Genomic DNA, 20,753 nt, shown 5'->3' on the forward strand with positions numbered 1-20,753 from the left:
GCTTCTCAAGCCTGGACAGAGTCAAGCAACGCAGCCTGCAGATAATCCGCTGAAGTCTTCTAACCCATGTTTTTCACATAAAGCCCTATGTTTACAACATGATCCAAAGAGGTTAATACCTACGCCTTCATTCATGCTACACAGAGGTGGAGGGCAAAGGGAATGTACAACTGACCATTCCAAATGCTCCGTTCCTAAAATTGCATGGTATGCAGCCGGTCTGGAGCCTGTGTGTTGAGTCATGAAGTCAGGGATATCTCGGATATGGCACAATCTCTGCTCTCGATTCCAAAGTTAATCAGACCATGATGCAGTTCAAAGGGGCCAAGGGGATAAAAGAAGTGACTTATCCTACAAGCGGCAGCTTGTAAAGCTGTACTGATAAAATGGGGCCTTCTGACAACTGTTTCATTAAAACTTAAACAAAACACTGTATTGTTTGTTCTGCAAAAACCTCCAGTAGAAGGCCACCAAAGAAGAGAATGTTGTCTTCAAAAAAGAGCTTTGACCCTTTCCGTGATGTTTGATTGCATTTTTAAATAATGAAACAAAAATTGTGTTTTACAAAAACGGTAAGGTGTCTGTAATATCGGAGAGTTAGAGTCAAAACATTTTAAGGAACTAACTTAAGAGTTGCCAACTTTCTTTCATTACCAAGGAAGAATGTTAAACTTTCTATCTTCACCATCTTCCCATTTGGTTGTTTGTCTTTTTCTTTAACCATTAACACAACTACATTTAGCTTTCTATGAAACTAGAAAACCTTTGGTGACAAAGGCAACATTTGTATTTATTTATTTTTTTTAAAGGCAACATTTTAAAAGGTACTTTTGATGTTTTTAATATCACAAACGCTAAATCCTGCTATCCTGACTTTCAACTATAACACCATCTCACAACACGGAGCCTAATCTCTGAATGAGGAAAGAGAAGGGCTCACAGTTCAGAGAAACACGGGAAAAACGACCCCCTAAGAACGGACCCCCAGGGCAACAAGGCTCTGTGTCCTTCACTTACCGTTGTTATCATGGTCTCCTCAGTCACCACCTTGAGGGTGTCGACCACTGAGATGTAGCCAAGCCGCCGGGCAATGGCCAGGGCAGTGTTTCCATTCTGGCGGGGGGGAACACAGGGACAGGGAATGAGCGCATCTCCTTCCACCTGTTTGAATGCCTAGACAGTCCCACATGTTTCCTCTGTACAACACCGAAGGGGGTGTCTCCTCAGCCCTTCTCATTGTCATGCACAAAGACAAGCCATGCACAAAACCCGCCTAACCTGTTTCTCTATCCACCCAGCAACGTCTGGGCCCCTACATATGGACTCCGGGAGCCTTTATAAATGTCCCGAGTGGGCAATCAATGGAACACACACATGGGTTGGCTTCGCTGTGTACTTCCTACTAGCTGCCAAGGCAAGCAGTGCTTTCTTAAGGCGGGGCACGCTGTCACGGCCCTCCCTCTGGCAGCTCACAACAGTACGGCCAGTGTTCTTTTTGCTTCACTCTACGACAGGCGTTGGCCATGACCATGACAGGGAGCGCAAGTACAAAAAAGCAAGAGAAGGGCGCAGTGGAAAATGAGCACAAAGCTGGGGATCCGCTCCTCCCTCCCCGTTTGACCTGGCCCTTGCTCTTACCACAGTGAGTTCGTTGGGGGAGGCACCGTTCTGAAGTAACACGTTGATTATATGTGTATGTCCCTGCTGAGCAGCCTGATGCAGCGGCGTGTACCCGTTCTGCAAAAGAAGATGGCAGACGTGACTCTGACTTCCTTTGACTCCAGATCAGCAATTTTGTTAAAAACAATGGGGACAGGCATTTATTTACCTTGGTTTTGGCATTAACCTTCGCAGAGTGCTGGAGCAGGAAATTAACGATCTTGATGTTTCCATAGTGGCAGCCCACGTGTAATGGTGTATATCCCATCTGCAAGGACACGTGGACGTGGATATATTTAGAAGACCCATCATGCGTGCACACTTGTATTGCCATTTATGCTTTTCCTTGAGCTACACAACATAACCCAGAAACTAAACAACACAAAAAACCCTCGGATATGCTTGGAGTTAATCTCAGAAATCAGTAGTAGTACCATTTCACAGATAAAGAATTGGTTAACTGCCCAAAGTGCTCTGTCTTACACGAGTTCATTTTATTCTCGTACCTTTTTGAGAAGGGAAGATGGCACAACTGGCAGCTTGAACAGACTAAGCGGATTCTTTTTGTTTTTGTTTTTAGTTAAGTGGCTTCTTGTAGGGGGTCAGAAGCATGTTCTCTGGTCAGACTGAAGGCTACGGGTTATTGAACTTCTACCCTCTAAAAGCCTGCAATCCAGGCCAAAAGAGCGACTGACAGGTAAGAAGAAAGAGAGCACACGATCATCGGAACACATGAGGAGGAAGAGACAACCAAAATACCAAAGAGACAGCCACCAGCATAACTTGGTCTGTCTGAGAAGCTTGGGCTTGACTTAACTCTTTCATCAATGGCTCTGCCTCTTAGAGAAGAGCCCCGGTGGTGCCGTGGTTAAGCACTTGGCCGCCCCCTGGAAGGCCTCATGCAGACCCATCAACTGCTCCGTGGACGAAAGAGGGATGATCTGCTTCCAGAAAGATTACAGCCTTGGGAAGCCTACCGGGCAGTTCTACTCTGTCCTCCATGGTAGCCATGGGTTAGAATCAATTGGAAGGTACACGTTGGTTTGGGATCTGCCTAGTTACAGTCCTATTTGAAAATCATTGATTTAAATCGTAGGCTCCCAAACTTATTTAGTCTACTTACCACTTTTTAGCGGGAAAAAAATCACATAGGACTTGCCTCACAATTAAAAACACTTGTATGAGAGTCCATAATCCAGGATAAATTGTAGGTATTTGCTTTAGCACCCCACACCCCTTGGATCATTCCACTGCCCCCCAGAGGGTGGTATCACCCGCTTTGGGAAACACTGATATAGATGAAGCAATGGCTTGTTTCTCAAATTAGTATCCGCTGACTCCTGGGGGCTGTAAATTGTCTAAGAAAACAATACAGGCCTATGGGTCATACACACTCGTGTACAAGCTGAGGGTTCTCAGCCCATTTTTCTTGCAGTGATATTCCGGTCGGCTTACATTTGAGTATATGTTTTTCCCATTAAGATGGAAAGGACAATCCAGATCCTTTTCTACAGGGCATGTGTGACAGACAACACCACTTGCTTTCTGGGTCAATGTTTAATCTCGTTTATAACGACAGTGGCAGCACCAGGTCCCTGAAAGATAGTGCACTGACTATTGCAGTGTTTCTCTGAGTAGCTTGAGAGTGAGTTGCTTTGCCCCACCCCAACCCCCCACATTTTCGGGAGTCTGCAACTCGTGTGTGATGGCACTAAGGTGTGTCTTTATTGTCGCCTCACAAATGGCTATGCTTGAGTTTGATGACCCAGGCCATAACTGGTTGTGGGAGGTAAAAACACCTCACTGGGGATGCAGCTCCCTAGAAAGTTGGCGCTGCTCAAATTCTGCTCCGCGGCCCCAACCCACCAAGGCATGCCTGTGTGCAGACTCCCACTGATGCTCTCACAATAAGGACAAGGGTCAGTCAAAAACACTGTCACATAGTCACAGGGATCCTAAGTCAAGAAAAACGTTAAAATGTGAAGCTTGTTGTCTCGTGGCATATCCCCTGTCTAGGCCTATACACTCCAGGAGGTGGGACTTCTGTCTCTTTATCTCTTCTCTGAAGAATTTTGCACTCTTTAATTTACACCATGCCAACATGGCCTGTTTGCCATCCTCCAGGGCTGCAAATTGTTCTTTGAGTGTGGGAACCAAAAATTTTGAAAGATCATCTGTGATGGGTGGATGGGGAAAGTTTTTCCAAAATAATCCTTATAGACAGCCTCTGCTACCCTTGAAGAATGAGTCACGAAGGAAAGGAATTCCTTGGTGTAACTTCCTGGCCATTTGCTCACAATCTTCTTAAGAAATCCTTCCCCAAAGCCCCTGTGATCATTCTGTGTCCTTCCAGAAAATTTATCACGATTACAACCCCCTTTGAGATAGAAAAAGGCAACCAAACAAAGGCAGTCATAATATAACCTTCTGACTTGACCTTGAATTTAACTGGTCCAGCAGATTCCCTAGGAAACCACTGTTGTGACTGCATCTTTCCTTTTAATTGTTGAGAAAACTAGTCTCCAGCCATCTACTGATCATAGAGGCATTTTAAAACATGTTTTGTTTGGAATAAACCTGTGAATGGCTGAATAAACTAGAACCCGAGTAGCAATACCTTTTAATTTACCCTTACATGTGTGTATGTGTGGGTGTTACAATTTCTATGTGCTAAGGCTATAATTCTAAGTCAAATCTTTCTATTGCCATTTGTTAAATTAAATATAATGTTATAATACCCAAGTGAAAGTTCAAGTTTCACGGAAATTATAAGATGATTTTATGAACAGTAAAATACTTTTGTATTTTAGTACCAAAATAGTATGCTTAGTATAACTCGTTGAGATTAGAAAGTATATCTCTTTAAAAAACAAAACAGAATGTTTTCCTGTAGAAACTAAACTCTATTTTCATTTTTTGAAGGAAGTAAAGTTGAAATTTTCTGCACTCCTAGAAAAAGTTGAAAATTTTCCTTTCCATGAATCTTTGCTTTATTCTTCATTTCCAAAATGAGCATAGAAACAAACTGAGAGGGAAAACTTTGAATTATCAAAAGACAACAAAAATTTTTTACGGACATTTTGGTGAAGAGACAAATAAGCCAGTTGTCATCTCTCTTCCTAGCCCATTTTGCGGTTGCTTGTATCGTGTGCCTTTAGTTTACAAATCCTGCCAGTGTGCAATGCGTATCTCATTGTCTCTAGAGCACAAAGACCCTGGTAAGATTTTGGCAAATAAGAGGAGCTCTGTAATGCATGTTAAGGAGCCCTGTTATGTAAGTGTTGAACTGCCAATCACGAGGCTTGTGGTTGAAACCTACCAGCTACTTCAAGGGAGAAAGATGAGCTTGTTTGTCCCCGTCCAGATTTAGTCTCAGAAACCCTAAATATGGTGGCTGTGTATCAGAATCAACTCGATGGAAGTGGATTAGATTTTTGCTTTTCTATAAAGACTGCTAGATGAAAGAATATCAAATAATCTCTCAAAATTATTCATAGTAAAACTATCTATATTTCAAGAAATATACTTGATCCATTCTCTAATCAGTATCCCTGAGAATCAATGTCTCCATGTGTCTTCGGGTGGTCTAAACGACATGTTTCAGGTCATCGTCCTTTAAAAATCAAGACAAGTTGTTTCACCTGAGCGGAACAACACGGGCTATTAACCCAGTGGCCAGCAGCACCGTTTACAATGTTACCTGATTTGGTAACTTTCAATGCAAAGGGATGAGAAGACATGCAGTGAGGTCAAGCGAGTGGGAACCCTTCAGATGTTACTGTCAAGACTTTCTGGTCTACGCTCACGAGACAAACAGCCTAGGATACATTTTTTTTTTTTTAATTTAAAGTGATGAGTAGAATGGTGTCCTCGATCCCACCTGAAAGTTCCTTCAGGGTATCTGCTTTCACTAGTAAAAATCTAAAAGTTTACAAGATATTTAGCCTCTTTATTCACAAAGCCAAGTAGTCAGTTCAACTAGCCGTTGCTCTGGACTTCTAATCTACCCTGATACGGGCCAACTACAGCCTTAATCCTTTGGGTGGCTTTGAATTTAGCTGAGAACAAAAAAGGCAGGGGAAATAATCTGTAAGAGACACAGAGATGCTTTCTGATGTGAGAGATTCTGTAAGGAAGAAGGAGAGGTATAGGCTCCAAACACATTACAAGAAGGACAAAATGATTTCTGCTGTGTCCTGGGTTAGGAGGAAATCCTGGTTTGGATCCGAGAGTCTTAAACCGAGTGTCAAATGTGCACAACAGGCACAGAAAAGTCAAAGTACCCTTCCTACGCTTTTCTCTGTCTGACTCAGTTGAGAATCCTCGCCATAGTTCCTGACTGACTTTTAGGGTATTCCTTGGAGATATTAGGGCAGAAAAATAGTGAGAATTTTGACCTAGTTCTTGGCTTCTAAAATTTTATATATATAAAAGGAGACGTGACATGAAGAAGTGTTTATGGTGTATGTAGGGATGTGTGTGTGTGTAAATAAAATAATGTAGACCTAATATATTTATCATGAAGTTGCAAACTTCCAAAGTAGGGAATTCTTTACTGCTGAAAGTATTCAAGCAAAATAAAGAAAGAAAGTTCAATCTGATGGGGAAGTCTGTAATACATTTTTAACCTGGTGATGTTTCTATACTATTAGGATCTTCAATATCTGCTTGCACACCTCAGACTTACCTCTATTATACATCAAATCTTTTTATTAAAATGTAACATTGAGTAAGCAATCATTGTGTCAACATGACAAACAGGAAGGACAGATTGTTTTTGAAACAGGTAAAGCAAGTTTAATATGAAGAGGAACCAGATTAAGCACTCAAAAAAATATTCAGAGAATGAAATGAATTACAATAATGATATAAAACATGTGTTTTGATTATCGGAGTTTGAAATCCTTAGATATGATCTGAGTTTCATCAGTAATTTAAAAAATCGATTTGAATTTTTCCCAGAGAGCTATGATGGCATGGAAAAAAGTGAGATAGATAGATTTGAGAGATAATTTTGCAGGAAAGTAATAATTGAAGGTCTTTCAGTTTACCCTTTCTTTTAATTTATGCCCGAAGAAAGTTGATGTCACAGATTACTGACAACTTTTTAAAGTCAGACATAAAAACAAGTAAAGTGACATGCGCTCTTCCTCTGCCTATGAAATGCAAATCTACTATAACAAGGAATCAACACTATTCTGGAACCATATTGATATGTAGTTAGGATAAGGTACCAGGCTCCAAAGACAACAGCACCTGTGGGACTACAATCAGGGGCTTTGATGTCCTTGGTACAAGCAAAGGTTGAAGATATTATGAATAAAGGACTTGATGAAGGTCCCTTGCTCACCTATACAACTATAGTTGCTTCTATACAGCAGCTACCAAATGACTATAAAGACCGGTTCTTTTTGTATGAGGGAAGAGGGGTTACCTTTGTCTGCGCATCCACCTGTGCTCCTTGGTTGACGAGGACTTCGGCCACATTCACTCTGTCTTCTTGAGCAGCCAAATGGAGTGGCGTCAGGCCATTCTGCAAAAGAGTCAAGTCATGGTGATGTGATGGGGGCGAATGCATTACACACAGCCGTGTCTGAGGGAGCACCTGGGAATTCTAGAATATACCCAAGTCAATTTCTACACTGATAATCATCTCTAGGATGTGTTCAGATGCTATATCATACTGGCATTGTGGTAACAGTGCTGTCATTTGGCTTCAGGAACAACTTCTTCAAACACACTCAGAATGGGAGGGGTTGGCACAGTGAGCCCCTATAAATTCACAGTAAATTCAGCTGTGAAAAAGGTTTATGACATTTCCCCCCATCTGCTATAATCATCCCACTTTCCTTGTTTATTCTTTTCTTTGTGAGAACATTTTAATGCAAACCTCAGTTGGAAAAACACGCATTATGCCTTTTCCCTACGTTGTTCAACGTTCATCTTCAAAAAGACATTTGTAGACAAAAATTTGCAGGATTTTTAACCACACTAGTAATTGTACTTGCTCGAGGAGAGATAATGAAAATATAAATGATTTACAGTGACTACTGACATGACAATACGTTCTCATTCAAACATGAATATCCAAAGCCTGACTTGCATTTTCTGCATGTTGCTTCTGGCTCAGAAAGATCATCCGTGCAACATATTGTAACTCTTGTATCACGAGACTTCCAGGCCATTGGCTCCCATTCAGCCTGAATGAGAGACAGTATTTTAAACTGACCCTACCCGAGAAGATGTAGGCCGCAGGGTTACTCGAATGGCCAACGGGGGAAAAACCACTAAGATTAGAACTCTGGTTTAAAAAGTCACTATAATTGTGAATATTTTTTCCCATCAGTAATATTTAAGAGAAACTGACTTGGAGAGAAGTGCTTGCAGATTTCAGGAGTTCAGGGCTTGAATCCTGGTGCTTCTCTCCCCCTCTAGGAGAACATTGGCCTGCCTATTTGGCTGAGGAAAGGAATCAATCAAAACAGCATCAGGAAGGCACCGAGCCCTCTCCATGCGGAACATCGTTTATTTGGGGGCTGCTGCTCAGCCAAACAAATGGTAGGGCTCAGGAAGAGTCACAAGCCGTGAGACTTCTGGATTTCTGGGCGATCTTACGGGAAACTCACTCCAACTGACTAAAGAGGAAGTGCTGAAGACTGATGGGTTCAAATTAAAGTCAAGAAAATCAACATAAATAAACACACTAGGGCCCAAACTGGCCTCACCCACACACTGGTATCATCATGGATGTGATACGTTAGAGGAAAGAAACTGTTCGGTCATAACATCTTATAAAAGAATTGCGGTCACCTATCCTGAGTTTGAGAAGTTTTAAAACTCTGCAGATGGCTGTTTGACTCGGTCTCACCAACGTTCGGGAACAGTATTTTAAGTATATGTCATCATTTTGCCTGTCCCTCTCCTGAACTCCTGTCTATGCTCACGCTGTGCCCACGGTTACCGGTCCTCCGTCTTTGCGGGGAGGCCCGTGTAGCTTTCCTCTCTTCTCTGGATGCAGGCCTCCCTCCTCGTTCCAAGCATGTGCACACCTGCACCAGTGGTCCTCCCCCTTCCTCAGGCCGTGACCCTTACATACAGGTCCTCATGTGGTGGTGACCCCCCCAACCCCCAACCATAGCATCATGCTGCTACTTCATCACTGTGATTTTGCTACTGTTAGGAATCGTAATGTAACTAACTGATGTGCAGAATGTATTTTCATTGTTACAAATTGAACGTAACGAAGCATACTTAAAGCATCGTGATTAATCCCAAAACAAAAGGGAATTATATATTGTGAAATATTTACGTGTTTTCTGATGGTCTTGGGCGACCCCTGTGAAAGGGTCACTTGGCACCCAAAGGGGTCGAGACCCACAGGTTGAGAACCGTTTTTCTACACACTCAACCTTGATCAGAAGCATTAACGATCCTCCCTCTGAAATCTGTTTTCTTCCTTGCTTTCCCAAGTCAAGTGAGGCCTTTGAGGCAATATTAAATATTGTGAACTCAAGAGAAAACATACTCTACTCGATGCTCCCATTTGAGAAAGCAAGCTCCTCCATTTCATTCTCACAGGTTGAATTTTGCAGCAAACTAGTAAAAAGCTGGTTTGCACATTTTGAAAAATCAAAATCTCAAATTTAGTTGATACTGATTACTTCAAATTGCTTGACAAGTCATATTAATCATGACACAGATTCTTTTGAACATTTATAGGATGAAATGAGAATACCTCTATTAGGAATAAAATAAATAAGTGTATCAGGAAAAATGTGCTTGCTTTGTAATGATCAAAAATAAATTTCACGACAGTAAAACTGAAAATGAGTATTCCTGATATCCCATGTATACCTTTTGAATTTGTTAAATTACACGGCTTTACACTCCATTTATATGACCCTTCCAGCCATAATCCTTATGTGATATACACCAGATTTCATATGCCTGTGGCCGCCACCCATTTTGGAGGGGATTATCTGCTGATGAACAGGAATAGGAGGAGACTAAGCTCTGGCTTTAGAAGATGAGATGAAGTAGACCAGTCTCTGTTTAATGGTTATCTTAGCGACTGTTACTCGTAGAAGGGGTAACGAATGATAAGCACAGCGGTAAGGAGAAACGCTGCCTTTGAGGCGGGGCCCAGGGAAAAAGCCTGCCTGATTAAGATTCTCATTCCCTGCTGTCGAGACAATGCCTAATCATAGTGATCCCCCTGTGGGTTTCCAAGACTGAAATTGTTTACAGGAGGAGAAAACCCAGTCTTTCTTCCAAGGAGCTGCTGGTGGTTTTGAACTGCTGACCATGTAGATAGCAGTCCAACACATAACCACTACACCACTATGGGATTAAGATTAGTTGGAAGTTAATGCCTATTAAAAACATCCTGCCAGCGGCCCCAGGTCATAAGTCCATAAATAGACATATATACAGTCCAGGGGTGGAAAACAGATTATTATATTTGGGTGAAGAGTTCTATGTTAATTTGATTGCACTATTGATAGGTCTGGTAAGAAGGTGGGGAAACAATGATAGGGTTCTCTCGGGAGTAATTGTGAACAGGATTCCCAGCAATGCCATTCTGCTGCAGATAAAATGAGCCCTCTGAGAAGCAAGGGCTGTGTTCTCCTTATCTGCAAAGGCCAGGAGGGTAGTGTTTTATGGACCCAGCTTCTGCCTGACCTTTAGATTTTGAACTGATCAGCACGCGCCATCAGGTGAGACGTGTTCTCAAAGTCTCAATAAGTTTCTGTGGGCCTCTGCAGTGATATGCAGAATCCAGTAAGGTGAGGGGATATTCCTGAGGGAGGAGTGGGGTGGGGCAGGGGAAGCAGAGAAGACAAGCTAGCATCTTGGAGGAGTTGGGCATCGACTTGGTCAATCTCCCACTCCTTGGGACAAGTTTGGTGTTAAGTCTTCCAAAAGAAATTATTACCACGGACACCTTGGCAATTTAGGTAACAGCATAGTGACTATTTTCAAGATTGTATAAAGTCTGAAATTAAGATGACTTTTTTTTTTTTTACTATTTAGAAAGAAGTTTCTAAACACGACCTCAGTGATTTGTCATGACATTGCTACGAAGTGGGTATTTTAAATTTTCATTTGCTACCGGAGGAAACGGACGCTCAGAGAGGCCACCTAACTTGCCAAAAACTGTTCCTGGGAAAATTCCATTATCTTTCAGTGCCTTTGGCAGATGGATTGCGAGGCCACTCGTTCACGAGGAACCCCGGTGGTGGCGCGGTTCTGCGCTGGGTGGCAAACCACAGGATCAGCAGTCCGTTACCGTCTGCTCGCTGCTCCTGGAGAGAGAGAGCCTGCACACCCACAGGACGGTTCGACCCTGTCCAACAGGACCGCGAGGAGTCAGAATTGACTCGATGGCAGTGATTTTTTTGAGTCTGAACTTCCTTAGCATATTTACCACCATATGTGGTTGAACTTCCACTTTGTCTGCCAACACTTTGGCCATTTCTTCAATCATAATGGCTACCAAAGATAAGGCGGGAATGGCTGTCTGAAGAATTTAGTAAACAGTCTTAATTGCCAATTTATATATATGGACTAGATCTGTGTTCAATAAAATAACTCCTCTAAGTTTTCTTTTATTAAAATGAACTCCCTGAAGGGAGCATCATTTCCAATTTCTCTTTGTAACCTGGGGTTTAGAACTGAGACAGGCCAGGAGGAGGAACACACGGCCTGGGGAAGAGTGAGTCAACATTATAAAAAAAGACTATAACTTTCAACTTTTATTTGTTATGTTCTGGTAAAATAACACTGTTGCACTTTTAATTAACATTATCACAAAGCATTTGTGTCCCTCATTTTACCTCGTGGGCTTTGTGTTACTCAACTGCATGACTTTGCAAATATTTGCTTACTATGTCTTGTTGAGCAGATTGCTTTTAAGATAAGTAAGACTTTGAACCTCTTTGTGCAAACTAGAATAAACAGAGAAGCTTTGCTACAGGTAAATCTATAGAGACTGTAATTGGATGTATACCTTCTTGGTCATGGAAGGGGGGTTGGGAGGAATGGGGAGATAATAATGAATACAAGAAGAAGAAAATGTCCTAAAAATGAGGATGGTGATGATTGCGCAATTCTTTTGAATATGCTTAAGCGATTGAACTGTATGATATATGTCACTAAACTATCATTGCTATAAAATCATACAAATTGTTATTAAACAAAAAGATCCAAATGTGAAGCTATTGCTTCTCAGTAGACCCTCCGGCCATAACCATTTCTGGAGGTGGTGTTCCATCTCTCTAGCCTTCCCCAAAGCCTCTTTGATTTCGGTCACGTTAAACATGGCAGTTTGGCATCCTCAAGGGACGCAAAACATGTTGCTCTGGAACAGTTCCGCTGGGAGTCTGGAAGGGGAAGATCCGGACCAAAGGGTGGGTGGGGTAAGGTTTCCCATCATTCTTGTAAGTCAGGCCCTCAGAGAATGAGCAGGTGTATTGTGATGGAAAAACAATATCTATTTCCTGGCATTTCCCCCTAATAAGCCCTGTGATCATATTGTGTCTTTCAAAAAAATTACAAAGTTTTTTTTTGGTAAAATTTTATTGCTCGAAATGTTCAGTTGGTAAGATCACCTCTTTGGCATCCTGCAGAACAGTTGCCACAACCTCTGGGCTGACATTTCTACTTCGAATTGAACTGGACCTGCAGATCCCCTTAGAAGCCACTACTTCGAATGCAGGCCGGGCCCAAGACTGCGACAACTGTATTTCTGAGCGAACTGATGTCTGTCTAGCCTCCCACTGGTTGCCCAGACATGCCTGCGCCAGTTGTGCTTGGAAAAAACCTATTCATGAAGGAACCCGAAAATCAACACATTTCAACCTACCCTCTTTCTATCCTGCAAACTATGTCCAAGCCCACTGCTGTTGAGTTGATTCCTCCCTACATTTTTGGTGACTCTTCACATCCTGCCTGCAGGGTGAGGGATTGTTGCTGTGATGTGTGTGCTTAGTAGAGAAAAGAAGAAGCTACCTTATTGCTCAAGTTCACGTTGGCGTTTCTGCTGAGGAGCAGTGATACCATGTCCACGTGTCCTTCCTGAGCTGCGAGATGGACAGAGGCGATTCCTTGCCGGGTAACTGCGTTGGCATCAGCACCATACTCCAGCAGGGTCGTCGCAATGTCCATTTGGTTCTTTTTGGCAGCGATGTGCAGTGGCGTGTAACCATTCTGTCAACACAGATCACTTGATCACATGCCCGGCAAGACGAGGAAAATGTGTACGTACATTTTCAAGGACTATGTTCTTTTTTCGGGTGAATGCCTTTGCCTCAAATATCATATGGTTAAGTAACTATCACTCAACATAGACATTTCCAAAGGAAATTTTACAGGGAACTGTGTTAGTAGGTGCTCAATAATTATTTGCTTTATTTAAAGTAGAGATGGGAAAAATTCCTACTGAGAATAAAATATATGGTATCAATTGGGGCATGATCATCATCCCAGCTTTAAAAGCATTGTAGTCTATGGTCCCTGGGTTTATGGTTGTTTTTCTAACCTCCCGGTGGGTGGTACAAACCATCCCAGCAGCACACTGTGAGAAATGCCTGGCAATCAGCGTTCACAAAGGTGACAGCCAAGAGCACGCTGGACCCAGGGGATGGTTCTTGTCCCTGGTAGCAGATGCGGTCAACGGGAGTTGAAACCAACTTACCAATCAGGGGTTCTCCCTCCCCTTTTAAAAAAATACTCGTCTATTGCCGAAAGGTTAAGCTTTTTAATTTTCACAGCAGCGGAGATACTATCATCTGCTCCTATTTACTCCTCTGATTTCCTCTTTGATCAAAAATGCATCTATGTTATGCTTCATCAGGCTAAGAAGAAATACAATCAAAATGCTGCTAAGGAGTGAGCATGGTGGAACTTCGCCTGGCTCACTTCAGACATAGCCTCAGGAAAGACCGTTTGCTACAACAGGACACACTTGATAAAGTGGAGGATCAGTAGAAAGGAGGGAAACTCAGGGAGATGGACAGACATAATAGCCACAGGAATGGACTCAGGCATAGCAATGGTCTTGAACATGACACTGAAGTAGGCCGTGCTTTGTTCTCTTATGTGCAATTCAAGGTTACCATGAGTCAGGGCCAACTCAACAGCAACTAACAACAACAATGCTATGCTTCAGCTGAACGAATCTTCTTACAAGTACCCTACACAATACACACCCTCAAGTCTCTGTTGTATCAAGAATGCCGTGCCTTTATCCAATGCTTGAAGAATCAGCAGGGTTAGCCACTAAATGAAGTCTTTCACCTGCCTTCCCTCCCTTCTCAGCTCCACCCAACTATAATTAGAGAACTCTTCTGAACTCTGCTGCTTATATAGCTATTTTCCCTCACTTAAATACAAGCTCATTGTCTCTCCAGTGCCTTATAATGACTAACAAATATTAAGTGAAGAGAGAAATTCTTAGAATTTGGATCAAGCATACTCAAGCCTCAGAACATTCTGGTATCCTTCTCTTGATTGACCCACGATGCAAAGAAAGAGAGGCAAAATTAACCCAAATGCCAATGATGACCTATTAATTATCTGCTCTCTCAGGAGCCTTCAGAAATCCCTGCACTGAAAATATATTTGGGAACCTTGCCCTGCCTCACAGGTAAACAACAAAAAAACCCTAGATCTATATATGCACACACACACACACAATAGGACTTCAAAAAGTTCGTATACAAATTGCATTATATTTTAACTCAGTGATTCTCAACCTGTGGGTTATGACTCCTTTGGGGGTTGAACAACCCTTTCATAGGGGTTGCCCTTTTCCGACCATTGGAAAACACCTAAATATTTCACAATCTATAATTGCATATTTTGGAGGGATTAATTACTATGCCTTAATTATGTTTAATTATATTCAATTTGTAACAATGAAAATAAATCCTGCATATCAGATATTTACTTTACAATTCATAACAGTAGCAACATTATAGTTACGCAGTAGCAATGAAAATAATTTTATGGTTGGGGGTCACCATAACATGAAGAACTGTATTAAAGGGTTGTGGTATTAGGAAGGTTGAGAACCACTGTTTGTTTTCTTAATTTATTTTTAAATCAATTTATTGGGGCTCATATAATTCTTATCACAATCCATACATATATCCACTGTGTCAAGCACATTTGTACATATGTTGCCATCATCATTCTCAAGACATTTGCTTTCTGCTTGAGCCCTTGGTATCAGCTCCTCAATGTTTTTCCCTCCTTCCCTCATGAACCCTTGATAATTTATAACTTATTATTTTCATGTCTTACACGGTCCGATGTCTCCCTTCAACAACTTTTATGCTGTCTACGCCCCAGGGAGGGGGTTATATGTAGATCATTGTGATTGGTTCCCCCTTTCTATCCCACCTGCCCCTTTTCCTCCTGGTATCTCTACTCTCATTATTGGTCCCGAGGGGTTTATCTGTCCTGGATTCCCTGTGTTTCCAGCTCTGATCTGTACCAGTGCACATCCTCTGGTCTAGCCGGATTTGTAAGGTAGAATTGGGATCATGATAGTGGGGTGGGGAGGAAGTATTAAAGAACTAGAGGAAAGTTGTATGGTTCATCATTGCTACACTGCACCCTGACTGGCTCGTCCCCTCCCCAAGACCCTTCGTAAGGGGATGAGAACCACTGTTTTAACTCCATTTTTTATATGAAATTTCTGAAGACCCCCTCATATATATATTTAGATGAAGGTTTACAGAGCAAATTATTTTTACAATTCATATGCCTGATGACTGCCATACTCAATGATATCACAACACATTTCTGGCTTTCTTCTGTGTTTACTCTTTCCATTTGTATTTCCTTCCCATCCATCAGCACCTTCTGAAGTTTATCCCAGGGCAAATTCTTCCCTTTAATTTCATATAGTGATTGCTCCGAGGCATTGATAAGCCCCTGATATTATTGTTCAAGACTGCCTATTGCTGGGCTGAAAGTTGAGCCATGGGGGTGAATTCAGTTCCAGCCTTGAAGCATGACCCAGGGCCATAATGTCTGAGGTGCCACGGTGTGTCAGACCTGTAAACCTGTCTTTTTTGAGAAGTCTGAACTTGGTTCTAGTTTCTCCTACTCTACACAGGGCGCTTTATGGAGGCTTCTCTCTGCATGGTGAGCCGTGCGGGACAGCAGAGACCGTCTGGTTCTTTCGGTCTCAGGGTAAGCTGCAAGAGCTCCTTTGGACTGACTGTTTCCCTGCCTCTTGAACTTTCCTCAGGACAAGCAGAGACCGATCGTTGTTATTTGAGATGACTGTTCACAAGGTTGTAAGACCCCGGTCACTACTTATCAGGCAGGGTAGGATGTGGAACATCTTCATGAACCATGACATGATAGTTGACCTTAATGTGACCCATGACTTTAGTCCCCAACCTTTCAAGCCAGTGATTCATTCCCTCCAGGTGTGTTGTTATGACTCTAGATGATACTCTCACATGGACATGAATCTTGCCTTATAAAGTAGGTCAAGGGCAAATCAGAGCATGCATGTGTGTCTATTTTTTTTAATAAGAGGATTTAGAGAAAGAGGATTTTGAGGATTTATACTCAGGAATATCTAGACAATGAATCTGGATCAAGTCGAAATCTCTTCCAGTAATGAGGATGGTTTGGAAACACCCAGAGGACTGTGAAGTCAACTGCCCTCGCAGATCAGCCAGCCCGCCTCCATGAGCCCTGGCATTGGAAGTTACTGGCATCTCCTGGTCTGACAACACCTCTCACTGTAAAGACTCTGTAACTGACTATAGGAGATTTAGACTGCTACGTAACAAACTCACAAAAGTGAAACCGTTGCTTCCCGACTCTTCTAAAACCAGATTCTATAACTGGATGAGACTGGGCAGGAGATTTTATATCCCTATTTTTAGTTGTGCCCCATTGCCATCTGGAAACCCCAGCGGCCCCGGGAAGCAGTTGGCCCTCTGTTTGGACACACCCTGCAGAGACCAACGCCTTTGCAGCTGCATGTGGAGCTATGGAAGGAGGCCAACTCTACAGAGTGACAGCAAGGGGTGAGCTGTTTCACCTTCTCCACCCAGCGCAGGCTAGACAATTCTCAGAGCAACACCAAAAGGAGACAGCAAACCAGTCCTAGGGCTAGCATTGCTAACTTGAGTGATGCAGGGAAGATACAGTCCGCCTTCAGCTGCTGCTTAGGCACTTGAGCGCCTGTTCTTTTCGCTCCTGATACACTAACCTGCAAGTGGGTCACTGCTCAAATCAAGGGGAGGGAGCCTCAGCACCCCCTCAGACATAACAAATTCCCACAAAGCCCACTTCCCTCAAGTTGACTCCTCACCAGAGAGACCTGACAGGATGGAGCAGATCCTTCGAATTCCCTACAGGATTTCCGAGCTGTACACTTTTACAAAAGCAGGCTGCTGTATCTTTCTCCTGGGGCGTGGTTTGAACTGCAGCTGAGTGCTTAATCACTGTGCACCAGGGCTTCCTCAGACAAAACAATGATCTTGATTACTTCTAATTTCTGCCCACAGTCCCAGGCCCCCCAAACACCAAGAGAAACTCTGTCTCCCAGGTGTGGAAGTTGGGTGGTTTGATGTCCAGTAGATACTCATGGCTAGGAGTCAAATCTGTCCACCCAGCACTTTGGGGGGCATGGCCTTTTGCATACGAGGAATGCCCCTCTGTCTCCCTGCCTGCTGGGGCTCTCCCTGCCTTTAGGGCAGCCCCCTGGGAGCTGCTGGACTCAGAGCAGCCAGAGCCCTGCCACCTTCCCATTGACTTTGGATCCATGCGATTGGTCTGTGATCTTCCTGCGTCCGACACGCCGCCTTTCTGTGTCACCAGCACGTGGCTGCGTGAGTCTGCAGAGGGCCTTAAGAGCCAGCATCGGTCTTATGGTCTTGAGTAGGATTGGGCTGGGCTGGCTTCTTGATCTATCATTATTTCTTGAGATAAAGCTCTTTCTGATACATAGCTGAGTGTCACTGGGTTTGTTTCGCTGGACCACCCGGCTTTGCACAGCACTCAAATTCCAGACAAACTACTAAGTTCTGAGTTCCTGAGAAAGTACAACGCAAAAGGGGAGACAACTCACGGGGCTCTTTTAGACCAAAGAGTTAATCTCAAACATAAGATATAGATTCAAATAATAAACAACTAGCTTCTCTTCAGGCACAGAATGGAATTTTCTAAGCGCTTTCTAATTTCTGGAGAGTAAAATGAGTCTTATTTATCAAATGAAAGGAGACAAGTGTTTCAGAAGAAAAAGAAAACAGTGTAAGACTCAACTACAGAATGACCTTAATGTAACACAATCTAATTAGCCAGCCTGACGTGAGAGAATGTAATATAGAGGACGAAGTGCTTGCCACGGGTGATTGCATTTCAAAAATGAAAGCAAACACAATTTTAAGTTGCCCCGAACAACATAATTGTTATTGTGGCGTCTCCCTCAGAAGATCCTGGCTCATAATGATCCCATGTGACAAAGGAGAAATGCCCCCCAGGGTTTGTTGGCTAGAATCTTTACAGAAGCACACGGACACATCTTTCTCCCGTAGAGCTGCTGCAGCAGGTTTGAACAACCAACCTTCCAAGGAGCAGCTGAGCACGTAACCACTGTGCCACCCGAGCACCTTATTTATACTGCCACTCATGTTCTCTCCAAGCACACTCACAATCTCCTCTCCTGGCCCATATCAATAAGACAGGTGCACACTTTTATGGAAGAGAAATGTGGCGAACAATGCCTTAAGGCTCCCTTTCCACAAGTCCCTGGGTGGCACACATAATTTGTGCTCAGCTACTAATTGAAATGTTAGTGGTTTAAACCCACCCAAGTAGAACTGCAGAAGAAAGACCCGGCAATGCAGAAAACACTGCAGTGCTCAGTTCTGCTCTGTGATGCAGGAGGTCCTCATGAGACAGAACTGACTTGACATTTGCTTCGATGGGGATTGGATTCCTTCCACTTGTAGTGCCTGAGCCAAGCTAATGCTTCTTTCAAGCACAGTGCCCTCCCTGCTGGTGAAAAGGTCAGCTTAGCAAGGGCTCCAGAGCTCATCACCCTTCTCAGCATCCTCCCAGTTTAAAATAACAACATGTTCTTAAAAGGACAGGCCTAAGTAAGAAAGCATGTTGAGTTACAAGGGGATAGAAGAAAGCACCACAGTACCATAAAACAGAACATAGAGTTTTATTTGAGGAGGAGTTACCACATCCATATGCTTATCATAATCTGTGGGCGCTTTGTCCCTGAGGTCTGAGCACCCCAGAATTCAGAAATGTCTGAGCGTTCCTGGAGTTCGGGAGAGTAGTGATCTATCTTTATCTTTTCTCCCAGGGTCTTGTTAAAAGAACCGCTGGTAGCATGAGCAGCTGAGAAACTACATTTCCCAACGTGCTCTGCATACAGAGCAGCCAATGCGATGTCGGGAGGAGTCACTTCTCAGGGAGCTGTCTTTCAGTGACTTGGCTTCATGCTGCGACCCAACAGAGTCTAGAAGTAAAGGCAGAGAAAAGCAAGGGAAGTGGCTTCGATCCAAGGAGATACTGAGCCAGCACCACTGCTATCTTTCTTCCTGATGGCTTATAACAGGAGAAAAATATAGCCTTCATATTTATGCTATTGTACCTGGGTCTCTTTTGCAGTAGCTGAACCCAGTCCCCATCTGATATAACTGGCTCTCTTGAGGATGGAAGTCTAGGCAAAGCCCCTGAGCAGGAACCCTATCAGGGAAAATGGAGATGGCCCAGCTTGCAACAAAAATGGCAGGCACTTGTGCTATGGGATTGAGAATGTTTTGTTAGAAAAGTCAGTTGTAATTGACTGTAAAATAAATTAAGATATGATATGACTAATGGCCCTTATTAATACTAAATTTTATTTAATGGTGATAAAACTGGGAACCAATGGCCAATGCAACACTTACTGACCTATTTAAGATACACAGTTTACTTTTGCTGCAAATACACCCATGCATGTAGTGGACCACATAGGGAACCAAGTTCCGCAAACTTCTTAGACATAACCACACACACTGGGGGGATGAGTCACTGGGTTCAGGAGCTTGGGAGCTCAGTCTCTGGGGACACCAAGCCAACTGGCAGAACCCAGTCCACACTAACGCAACAATCTACGTCCGACGTTGGTATGCGGTGACTGGGTTCCCCAAAGCTCGTGAGCGTCCACCTAAAGTGCGATGATGGGTCTCTCCAGGTCAAGGAGAAAGAAGAGTGATGAGAACCAAAGACACATGGAAGCAATCAGTCCAGTGGACGAACAGATCGTGTGGCCACCACCCTCCACCACCCTGCGACCAGAAGATCGAGAGGGTGCTGCACTCCCACCACCCCGATGGAGGGAGGGGGAGGAGTATGTGGAACCACACTCCCAATTATGAAGGAGACCAGGCTCACTGGGCAGACTGAAGCTGCCGAAACTCCTGAGACTCTGGCTTTTAACACCTAGGTTCAATTTTCAGTTCCACAGTAGGCAGGACTCTAAGGAGAACTTAGAATAATCAACCCTGTGAGACCAAAAGGGCAATGTTTCCCCAGGGACAGAGTTCAGAAGGGCTATAAGAGATGGAGGAAACAGAAAAGACAGGAAGGAAGACGGAAGAGGGGACTGCATGGAATGAGATGGAATGACTGTGAAAGGCTGACTATAAAACCGGTGATTGGCTCTGTAAACTGGCATCCAATTCACAATGAAGAGTTTAAAAGTTGTTTTTTCATGGAAAGGTGGATTGGATTCACTTTGTTGCACTTACTACTTTAAAACCCTCGTCAACGCTGACCTGCTCGGCACCAGCTATGCCAAAATCATTGTTCTTGTGTGAGAAACGAATAGTGTACTTACTAAATGTTTACTGGTTGCCTACAACGAATCTGATGCTATGTGAAATATAAGAAAGGGGTTCCTGGCTCAGAGGGATAGTAAAACACACCAAAATAAAATGGATGGCCATTACATTGCATCGTAAGATTTTCTCATTTTTAAAGAGTTTTTATCAAAAGCCAAGGCAGAGTTTTGTGATACAAAGTGTAACTAGCAAAGTCAAAAAGGGGCCGCTTGGTGAAGA

The 20,753-nt window shown here is 43.2% G+C and overlaps 1 protein-coding gene across 11 annotated transcripts in view; it reads right to left on the reverse strand.

Annotated features, from left to right (window-relative positions):
* ANK3 (ankyrin 3) overlaps positions 1 to 20,753 on the reverse strand; it is a 378,044-nt gene that overhangs the window by 142,503 nt on the left and 214,788 nt on the right. For all 11 annotated transcript variants that reach the window (XM_045291321.1, XM_045291325.1, XM_045291322.1 and 8 more), the window contains 5 exons: positions 12,670 to 12,867; positions 7,094 to 7,192; positions 1,829 to 1,927; positions 1,639 to 1,737; positions 1,018 to 1,113 (listed from right to left, as the gene is read on the reverse strand). In XM_045291321.1, coding sequence (XP_045147256.1) covers positions 1,018 to 1,113; positions 1,639 to 1,737; positions 1,829 to 1,927; positions 7,094 to 7,192; positions 12,670 to 12,867 — 591 coding nt within the window. The remainder of the gene's footprint in view (positions 1 to 1,017; positions 1,114 to 1,638; positions 1,738 to 1,828; positions 1,928 to 7,093; positions 7,193 to 12,669; positions 12,868 to 20,753) is intronic.

The sequence above is a fragment of the Echinops telfairi genome, unplaced genomic scaffold (genome assembly GCF_000313985.2).
Source record: "Echinops telfairi isolate 266 unplaced genomic scaffold, ASM31398v2 ScPeMD7_70;HRSCAF=299, whole genome shotgun sequence".
NCBI lineage: Eukaryota > Metazoa > Chordata > Mammalia > Afrosoricida > Tenrecidae > Echinops > Echinops telfairi.